This window comes from Lotus japonicus, chromosome 2 (assembly GCF_012489685.1).
Source record: "Lotus japonicus ecotype B-129 chromosome 2, LjGifu_v1.2".
In the NCBI taxonomy this organism is placed as follows: domain Eukaryota; kingdom Viridiplantae; phylum Streptophyta; class Magnoliopsida; order Fabales; family Fabaceae; genus Lotus; species Lotus japonicus.
The window spans coordinates 5,753,859-5,764,718 of record NC_080042.1 but is presented as its reverse complement, the minus strand read 5'-3'; the positions used below and the strand labels follow the sequence as shown (position 1 = coordinate 5,764,718).

General features: G+C 41.7%; 1 protein-coding gene across 3 annotated transcripts; it reads left to right on the top strand.

Moving 5' to 3' along the window:
- Positions 1 to 1,120: 1,120 nt before the first annotated feature.
- Positions 1,121 to 10,649, top strand: LOC130737459 (glucan endo-1,3-beta-glucosidase 5-like). 3 transcript variants are annotated; one of them, XM_057589226.1, is made up of 6 exons: positions 1,121 to 1,366; positions 1,729 to 2,176; positions 2,434 to 2,492; positions 7,882 to 8,925; positions 9,379 to 10,206; positions 10,300 to 10,426. In XM_057589226.1, the coding sequence occupies exons 4-6, from the start codon at positions 8,405 to 8,407 to the stop codon at positions 10,316 to 10,318; spliced, it is 1,368 nt and encodes a 455-aa protein (XP_057445209.1). In that variant the 5' UTR covers positions 1,121 to 1,366; positions 1,729 to 2,176; positions 2,434 to 2,492; positions 7,882 to 8,404; the 3' UTR covers positions 10,319 to 10,426. The 3 variants fall into 3 exon arrangements, with proteins under 3 accessions (XP_057445209.1, XP_057445208.1, XP_057445207.1); XM_057589225.1 differs by having other exon boundaries at positions 1,125 to 1,366; positions 10,356 to 10,649; XM_057589224.1 differs by lacking the exons at positions 7,882 to 8,925; positions 9,379 to 10,206; positions 10,300 to 10,426 and having other exon boundaries at positions 1,145 to 1,366; positions 2,434 to 5,874.
- Positions 10,650 to 10,860: the final 211 nt, after the last annotated feature.

Genomic DNA, 10,860 nt, shown 5'->3' with positions numbered 1-10,860 from the left:
TGTCATGCTTGTGTTTCATCTAATGTCATGGGCTCGTTTATTGTTGTCTCTTTTCTTTTGGTTTGTTGCTGGTTTTTGTATGCTCATTTAGCAATTGGTGCTGGCATTATTAACTTCTTAGTGTTGAGACCAAAATGTATCATTCCAAATTGCTATGAACGAAAATGTAGTTGCCTTAGCAAAACCAAATTAAGTTTTGTAGGTAGATCTCTTGGAGTAGATAACTATTGCTAAATATATAACTAGTAGTAATAATCTTAACACTATGACTTGCAGGCAAATGTGTTGAGTTTTCCAATATAACTTCCTTTCTGTTAGTTTTGCATCTAAACATGAAGTCCTCAGTTTAGCTCTGCAGATTGTGCTCTTTTGTGGTAGTTGAAATTAACACGTCAAATATAAGATATATGCCCTCTTTCCTTTTCATTCTATAAGATATATTCCCTTGAAGATATCAATAACTCCCAAGATTTGATTGTGACATGTTCTGGATGATTGAAATTCTTCAATTAGAATTGTTAGACGTACTGGACGCGTTATGCATCGGACGATATAGTCTTGGAAGCTTCCTTCATATACATAAGCATACATGCTCAAAACTCATCTGACATCTCTATATTAGGAACAGTCTCTTAATTTGACCAATTCTACATGAGGATATCAGGTTTTCTCATAAATTTTACATTCTGTTACCAGGAAGAGTCTCTTAATGCAGTGAGGAAGAGTCACGGTGTATGTGTGTTAATTTTTTGTATACAATGGACAAAATAGCAGTGATGTTGAATGAACTAAACTAGGGAATATTATGGATCAGACTCTCATTTGGTACAAGGTAAAAAGATGCAGAAAGTTATGTCACAAATCCTAATGGCACTACTTTACTTTTGGGTTAACGATGTTTTTGGTCCAGATGAAAAAAGCGAGATTTGATTTTAGTCCCTCATCGAAAGAAAGTTGCTAAAAGATCTTGATGTTTGGGAAATAACTCACTTTTAGTCCTCATATGAGGCTTAACTCCAACAACTATGCCCCATAAACGCATAACGCTTTACTTTTCTTAATAGTTTAAGTAATTTAAGAAAGACTGTAAAGAAACTCTCAATTTTCCAGTTACATACTCACTCTCTAGTCACTTCTTTCCCTTCACTACTTCTATTGAGTTCTGAACAACAACCAAAACGGTGACGTTTTCGAATGATCCCAAATGGACCCTCCTCTCATCAACGACTTCACATTCTCCCCCGCTTTCGCTCTCGCCGAGATTTTGCCCCGACCAGGCGGAGGAGATGAAAATTCCACCGTCACCCAACTCACCGGCAAGAACAACAACAACCACTCCACCACCTCCGAGGACGATTGCTCCAAGGTACTCACTCACTTCTCTCCACCACTCAAAATCTCTTGCTCTCTTCAATTTCACACTCCAATTTGCACTTTCCTCCACAATGCTTGGAAAATTCATCTTCACTTTTAATTTCATTTTTTTGTAACTGTTATAATTTAAGATTGGAATTAAAGTTACTCTCTTTATTGTTTAGTGAATTTGTAAAGTTGATAAAATTTTGAACAGAATGATTCTGGCTTGCATACCTAATTAATCTTCTTATTCAATTGCATTTTTTTTCTGACTGTTATAATTTAAGATTAGAATTAAAGTTAGTCTCTTTATTGGTTAGTGAATTTGTTAAGTGGATGAAATTTTGATGGGGTGGGTGAAATTTTGAACAGAATGATTCAGGCAATAAAAGGATAAGATTAGGAGGAGGAGGATCTACTGTTGAGAATGGTGGATGTGGAGGTTTGAAAGCTGCAGAAGCTAGTTCCGTGGCTGGAAGCAACAACTCTGATGAACAAAGCACTAAACCTTCAGAATCAGAGCCACCTAAGCAAGACTATATTCATGTTAGAGCACCAATAGCAATATCTTGGCTTATTGGTGACAATCTGTATATAATGCAGATCTTACTTAGTTGTTGGATAAATTAAGCAACTTCATTAATTCTCGTGTGTGCACAATTTAGATAACTGGTTTTCCTTTCTTCTTTTATCTTAATATCTGATCGACAGACAAAGTCACAAGTCGTTCTTCGAGAAATCAGATCTATTCTTTGTGTGCCTGTTGCGCCCTCTTACTTCTGACGTCCAAATACAAGAGATAGAGATTGAGGCTGCAAAGGTATGTACAATTAATTGAAGCTAGGACAACATGTACAATAAAATCTTCACAAAAGTTTGGGCTTGTTAATAAAAATGTTCAGTGTTTATGGACTACCACAATTTTTATGAAGCCTTATTTTTCCGAATTTGCTTTACTTTGATGCATACTGTCTGACAATAAATTGTATTTATTGAAAGAAGATTTTAAGGAAATTGTTTATAGCCAAGGGCACATATCCTCATTCCTCAATCCTGGATATTATTTCTCTGCTGCAGTGGATGCCGTTTGATGATTATGCAGCTCAACCATTTATTGAAAAGTCTGAGATTATGAGGTACATCAGCGATATATACTGATAGAGACTCGAACACAAAAGGGGAAATGGGCTTAGGAAAGCCCAAGGTGTGGAAAGTTTATGAAAGAAAGAAAGGGAAAGGTGCTGAGGTGTCTCAGGCAAAATGGAGAGGAGGGAGTTAGTTAGTAAGTTAGTATATAGAGTAGTGAGGTGTGGGGTGAGAGGGGACTGATGAGTATCAAATTCGGTTATAGGAGAGAGAAAGAGGAATCTTTCTAGGAAGAGAGCCATTAGAGCTTCTCTGGGTTGTTAGAGCTTTCTCTAACAATACACCATCTATCTTTTTCTATTCCTGTATTACTCCTTACCTTCTTCAATATAATTCTCATTTCAGTATTAATCTTCTCTGTTCTTCACTTGCACAATTTACATACCTATCAATTGGTCCGACCTACCGGATCAATACACCCCCAGAAAACCAGTGTAGTAGATGCCACCCAAGATGGTTGATCGTATGGAAGCTCTGGAGACACAGATGGGCACCGTGACTGACACGTTGCAGGAACTCGCACTCCAGCTGCAGCAGCAGAGCATGGTTCTGAAGGAGTTGAGCAATCAGATGGGAAAGAAAGTGGTCCACGAAGGGGAAACCTCGACGGGTGACTCCAGTTCCGGCGAATCGCGTCTCGCCGGGAAGAAGGTCAAGCTGCCCGTGTTTGAGGGAGACGATCCTGTAGCTTGGATCACGAGAGCGGAGATCTATTTCGATGTGCAAGGCACCCCCGATGAGCTTCGCGTGAAGCTCGCACGCTTGAGTATGGAAGGATCTACCATCCATTGGTTCAATCTGTTGAGGGAAACAGAGGATGAGCTTTCCTGGGAAAAGCTCAAACGAGCGTTGATTGCACGCTATGGAGGACGACGATTGGAGAATCCTTTCGAGGAGTTATCGACGCTAAGGCAACGCGGCAGCGTGGAGGAGTTCGTGGAAGCCTTTGAGTTGCTCTCCTCACAGGTAGGGCGATTGCCGGAGGATCAGTATCTGGGGTATTTCATGAGTGGGTTGAAACCACCGATTCGACGGCGGGTGCGTACCTTGAATCCCAGCACTCGCATGGAGATGATGCGAATTGCGAAAGATGTTGAAGACGAGCTTAAGGAAGAAGACGAAGAAGAGGGAAAGCGGGTGATAAGAAAAGGCGGGTACGAACGCTCGGGTCAAGGCGATTGGGCCGGGTCAGCCTCAAATAGGAGTGGGCTGTTCAATAGAGATGTAACCCGTTTTACCAAGGCCAGCGGGTCAAATCAAACCCGATCCCGGAGTTCTGTCGGATCCCACGCACACTCATCTTCATCGCTGGGCTCAACGGCGAGAAAGGGTGACAACGACCACCGTGCAGGCTCGACGGAGCGTTGGAAAGGGGTCAGGAGTTTCCTGGTTGACGAAATCGCAGAGCGAAGGGCCAAGGGACTCTGTTTTAAATGTGGGGGCAAATACCACCCCACTTTGCACAAGTGCCCGGAGCGCGCGATGAGAGTTCTCATCCTGGGAGAGGGAGAGACCATGAATGAGGAGGGGGAAATCGTGATGCTGGAACAGGAAGTAGAGGAGGTCGAAGAAGAAGAAGCTGTAGAATGCAAAGCTATGGGAGTTCTGGGTTGTTTGGGGGATCACCAGACAATGAAGTTAGCTGGCCAAGTGGGCAATGTGGAACTTCTCATCCTTGTTGACAGTGGCGCGAGCCACAACTTCATTGACCCAAAGATCACCTCTGCTCTGGGACTTACCATCACCCCGATCACCACAAGGAGCATTAAACTTGGAGATGGCCATAAGGTGATAACCAGGGGAGTTTGTAAGGGAATCAAAGCCAAAGTGGGGAACATTGAGATTACCATTGATGCACTGGTGCTGGACTTAGGAGGGCTGGATCTGGTCTTGGGAGTGTCCTGGCTCAGTACACTTGGGAAAGTCATCATGGATTGGAAGCACTTGACTATGCAGTTTGTGCAAGGGGAACATGTGGTGAAATTGCAGGGAATGAAGGGTAGAAGCAGCTATCAGAGCAACCTGCACTTTTTTTTGAGTGACACTCAAGGCAGAAACCTTGGGGAAGGATGGTGGCCTCAATTCCAAGCTACAGAAGCAACCAAGGAACACCATGACATACCTCAGGAACTGAGAGTTGTGCTTACAGAATTCCCAGCAGTATTCACAAAGAAAATGCAATTGCCCCCTGTCAGGTCCAAAGTACACCAGATTGTTCTTAATCCTGAGCATGGGCCAATTAATGTCAGACCCTATAGGTATCCTCATCACCAAAAGGAGGAAATTGAGAGGCAGGTGGCTGAGCTCTTGGAGGCAGGGATCATAAGACCTAGCATGAGTGCCTTCTCCAGTCCTGTCATCTTGGTAAAAAAGAAGGATAAGAGTTGGAGAATGTGTGTGGACTACAGGGCTCTGAACAAGGCTACAATCCCAGATAAGTATCCAATTCCAATTGTGGATGAATTACTTGATGAGTTGAATGGGGCAGTAATGTTCTCTAAAATTGATCTTAAATCGGGATACCACCAGATTAGAGTTCTTGAGGCAGATATCCCTAAAACTGCTTTCAGGACTCACAATGGACATTATGAGTACCTTGTCATGCCCTTTGGGCTGATGAATGCTCCTGCCACTTTTCAAGCCATCATGAATGACATTTTTAGGCCATATCTGAGGAAGTTTGTGTTGGTTTTCTTTGATGATATCTTAATTTACAGTAGGAGTTTGTTGGAACACCAAAACCACTTAAAGCTAGTCTTGACAGTGTTATCATCTAATTGTTTTGTAGCCAATCAAGCAAAATGCAAGTTTGGTTGTGCCCAAATAGATTATTTGGGTCACATTATATCTGGGAAAGGAGTGGCAGTTGACCCTGAGAAAATTAAGTGCATTGTGGAGTGGCCAGAGCCCAAGAATGTTAAGGGAGTAAGGGGATTTTTAGGGTTAACAGGCTACTACAGGAAATTTGTCAAGAATTATGGGAAGATGGCCAAACCCCTCACAGAACTGACAAAAAAAGACAATTTCACATGGGGTGAAGAGACCAAGCAAGCTTTCCACAAGTTGAAGACCGTAATGACAAGTTCCCCTGTGCTAGCTCTCCCTGATTTTGAAAAACCTTTTGAGGTTGAATGTGATGCAGCTGGGAGAGGCATTGGTGCCGTTTTGATGCAACAAAGGCAACCAATTGCTTATTATAGCAAGGCTCTATCTCCTGGGAATTTATCCAAGTCAGTTTATGAGAAAGAATTGATGACATTGGTTCTTTGCATCCAACATTGGAGGCACTACTTGTTGGGCAAGGCTTTCATTGTCTACACAGATCACAAGAGCCTCAAACATTTCTTGCAACAAAAAAATTACTTCCCCTGATCAACAATGCTGGTTGGCAAAGCTCCTTGGATATCAGTTTGAAGTGAGGTACAAACCAGGTCAGGAAAATAAGGCAGCAGATGCACTTTCTAGATGCTATGATGAGAGTGATCTCATGAGCCTGGTATCTTTTCCTCTGTGGGAAGATAGAAAGAAGCTCTTGGAGGAGATAGCCTCTGATGCTTACATCCAGAACCTGACACAGGAAGTGCAACAAAATCCCCAAGCCAAACCTGGGTTCTCAGTCCAGCAAGGGGTGCTGTTATACCAAGGCAGGCTTGTGCTCTCTCCTACATCACCTTCAATTCCATGGCTTCTGCAGGAATACCACAGCACACCTACTGGGGGTCATTCAGGGTTTCTACGAACCTACAGAAGGCTGGCTGAAACTCTATATTGGGTGGGAATGCAGAGAACAGTGAGTGATTTTGTAAGGGGTTGTGACACTTGTCAGAGGCAGAAGTATAGTGCAATTTCTCCAGGGGGTCTGCTCCAACCACTTCCTGTTCCAAATGCTATCTGGGAGGATATATCCCTTGACTTTATCACAGGGTTACCTAAATCTAAAGGCTTTGAGGCAATCTTGGTTGTAGTGGATAGGCTATCCAAGTACAGCCATTTCATCTTGCTTAAACACCCCTACACTGCTAAGTCCATTGCTGAGGTCTTTGTCAGGGAAATAGTAAGGCTCCATGGGATTCCAAACACTGTTATCAGTGATAGAGACCCAATTTTTGTGAGTCACTTCTGGTCTGAGCTATTCAAATTACAGGGTACCAAGTTGAAAATGAGCTCCTCCTACCACCCTGAGACTGATGGCCAGACAGAGGTCATAAACAGGTGCTTAGAGAGTTATTTGAGATGCTTTGCCTCTGAGCATCCGAGGACTTGGTCTTATTGGGTTCCTTGGGCTGAGTTTTGGTATAATTCTACCTTTCATTGCTCCATTGGCCAAACTCCTTTTGAGGTGGTTTATGGCAGAAAAGCACCTCCCATCATCAGGTTTCTAGCTAATGAGACCAAGGTAGCAGCTGTTGCTCTAGAATTAAGTGAGAGAGATGAGGCTTTGAAGCAACTGAGGGCACATTTACAGCGAGCACAGGAGCAGATGGTCAGTTATGCTAATAAGAAGAGAAGGGATTTGAACTTTGACATAGGAGAATGGGTCTTCCTCAAGCTCAGGCCCCACAGGCAGCATTCTGTTGTCAAGAGAATTAATCAAAAACTAGCAGCAAGGTTCTATGGCCCTTTTCAAATTGAAGACAAAATTGGAGCTGTTGCTTACAAGCTCAAACTGCCAGCAGAATCAAGAATCCACCCTGTCTTCCATGTGTCTCTTTTAAAAAAGGCTATAGGCAATTACCAAGTCCAAGGGGAGCTGCCTACTGATTTAGATATTGGGGAAACTCCTGACTTTTATCCTGAGGAGATTCTGGGCACCAGAAGTATCAGGCAAGGTGACAGAGAGGTTCACCAAAGTTTGATTAAGTGGACCAACAGATCAGTGGATGATGTCACTTGGGAGGATAATGAGGTCTTAGTTGGTCAATTTCCAGACTTCTGCCTTGAGGACAAGGCTGTTTCTAAGGGGGAGGGAATTGATAGAGACTCGAACACAAAAGGGGAAATGGGCTTAGGAAAGCCCAAGGTGTGGAAAGTTTATGAAAGAAAGAAAGGGAAAGGTGCTGAGGTGTCTCAGGCAAAATGGAGAGGAGGGAGTTAGTTAGTAAGTTAGTATATAGAGTAGTGAGGTGTGGGGTGAGAGGGGACTGATGAGTATCAAATTCGGTTATAGGAGAGAGAAAGAGGAATCTTTCTAGGAAGAGAGCCATTAGAGCTTCTCTGGGTTGTTAGAGCTTTCTCTAACAATACACCATCTATCTTTTTCTATTCCTGTATTACTCCTTACCTTCTTCAATATAATTCTCATTTCAGTATTAATCTTCTCTGTTCTTCACTTGCACAATTTACATACCTATCATATACCGATCAAAATTTGATGGACAGTACTCTGGATTTACCCCTGTATCTACAAAATCAACCTTCTGTAATCAAACAAGCAGCTATCTCTACTTGAATGCTGGAGGCCTGAAGAGGTGTGATTCTCTATAAGCATCAGCGAAGGTCTACACAATTAGAAAGGATTCAAGCTAAGTAACTTAATAAGTGTTATTTGATTTTCATTGTGTGAACAACACTATACTACTATCCTGTCTAAATTGAATTGAATTCTGAATAAAAAATGCAATAAAAACAAACATAGAAAACCAGCTACCAAGCTAGCTAGTTCTTCCAAACATTTTCAGATGCAGACATAAACCCTTGATGGTGATGCGCTGAGGACATCATCATCATAGTGGATGATGATGGCATTGGCGCACCACCAAGATCATCATGATCAACCTGCTGCTGCTGTTGCTGTTGCTGCCTCCCAATGAAATTAGAATTAGTCTTCTCCCCCTCCATGTCCCTGTACTTATGGAGGTAACCCTTCAGGGGCTGCACATACTCTTCAAAGCCGAGCGTGGTCATGGCCCACACAAGATCATCGCTGTTGATGGTCTTCCTCTTCTCGTTCTGGCACTTATCAGAGGCCTCTGCTGTGATGAAGCTGATGAACTCTGATACACACTCTTGCAAAAAGTGTCTGATTTTGTTAACCAAAGAACAAACCAGCATTTTCTTCAGGGCCAGTGGTAGAGTAATAATGTTAGAAGTCAGGTTTGGTGGTGCTGTTTTTTTGTTGATGTTGGCATGGAAGTGGGTTCCAATGACGGAATCAGCAATAGGGGTGAACTGGGGCACGGTTTCTTTCCACAAGTTGAAGCCTTCCACGGTGGTTGAACTCTTGAAAGATAACAAAATTCCAAAAGTGAAGCTATTTGAGGCAGAGCATGCTGTTCTTAAAGCCCTCATGGGGAGTGGGATTCAGGTCATGGTTGGGATTCCCAATGAGATGTTGCCTCTCTTGAGTTCTTCCCCTGCTGCTTCTGATTTATGGGTTCACCAGAATGTTTCTGCTTACATGGGTAAAGGTGGTGCTGATATCAGGTTTATATAATTTACTACCTCTCTTAGTTCTAAGCTATGTATGTATATATATCAGTTCTTTATTCTACCATGTTTGGTTCTCCAATCACTTCTACTTAGAAGCTCTAAGTAAGTATTATATATAGCATGTTTAGTTATAGAATCACTTCTGATTATAAATTACATGTCTTAATTTCTGAGTAAACATGTCTTGAACTAGTTGCAACAAACATGTAGGAACATTTACTCTGGCTATGCTTCTATATCCTTCTTCCTTTTTCAAGATCAGCAAACATGTTTAAAATCTGCAAAATAATTAGCTCATCCATTATATATGCATGTTTCTTTCTCTTATCAAAAAATATCATATATTGAAGTGAATGAACAGAAGGGGCAAGGTGGTACTACTTAAGTCTTGAACATATTGATTTGATTTTCTAATTCCATCAAACTTTTGGTGTTTTTTTGTTACAGGTATGTTGCTGTGGGAAATGAGCCATTCCTGAAGAGTTATAATGGTCAATTTGAGAACTTGGTCGTGCCTGCGATACAAAATCTACAGCAGTCTCTAGTGAAAGCAAATCTTGCTAGATCAATAAAACTAGTTGTCCCGTGCAATGCCGATGCATACGGGGCAACAGTTCCTTCACAAGGCGCGTTCCGGCCTGAGCTGACCCAAATCATGACTCAAATAGTTGAGTTCCTCAACTCCAATGGTGCTCCATTCATGGTCAACATCTACCCATTCCTCAGCCTCTATGGTGATGGAGACTTCCCACAAGACTATGCATTCTTTGAGGGAACTACTCATCCTGTCACAGATGGTTTCAATGTTTACACAAACGTATTTGATGGAAACTATGACACTTTACTTGCAGCCCTCAGTAAACTTGGATATGGCCACATGCCTATAGTCATTGGGGAAATTGGTTGGCCCTCTGATGGAGCCATTGGTGCAAATCTCACTGCAGCAAAGGTTTTCAATCAAGGTCTCATCAACCATGTTTTGAATAACAAAGGTACCCCCTTGAGGCCTGGTTCTTCTCCTATGGACATTTACCTCTTCAGTTTGCTTGATGAAGGAGCCAAAAGCACACTTCCAGGAGGGTTTGAAAGACACTCGGGGATATTCTACTTTGATGGGAAAGCCAAGTACACTACATTCGACACACCGGAAGGAAATGATTCTGTTGCATTGGATCTTAGCTCGATGGGAAAAGGCGAGGCTTGGGTTAATGGACAAAGCATTGGTCGTTATTGGATTATGTTTCATGATTCCAAGGGCAAACCCTCACAATCACTGTAAGTTAATCCACTAGAAAACCATTAAATTCAATCTTGTTAATTGTTGTTTTTAAGATTTTCTAGCTCATATTGTTTATATGCTCTAACTAGAGTCACGGTGCGGAGATAGTACTAGTTAATGCTGTCAATGTGTTATGGTGGTGCAGATATCATGTGCCTCGGTCTTTCCTTAAAGACAAAGCAAACAACACTTTGGTTTTGGTGGAGGGAACCCTCTTCATATCCATCAACACTGTTTCAGCACTCACAGATTTACATGATAACTTTTCTAAATTATCACTCCCTTCCTCCGTTTAGTATTGTTTATCATAAAGAAAGAAAACACACATGTAAATCACACACATACAGAACCTGTTTCCTTTCAAGGCTAGAATGGGAACATTTCTTGCTTGTAACATTATTAAAATATGATTAATATAAAAAATTAGTAATTCATATGATCTTTGGTCTCATGTGACAAGAGATGGTTATTTATTTCGAAAGAAGAAAATCTCGTGTTCATTTGCGATCAATCCTCTGAATAGAATTGAAAAGATAAAAGTTAAATTTATTGGATTTTTTCTTATATTTAAGATTCGATAAAAATGTGTCAGACGATGTAGTTCATGTTTGATATACAATGAAAATCAGGATGTATATAAACCATATATG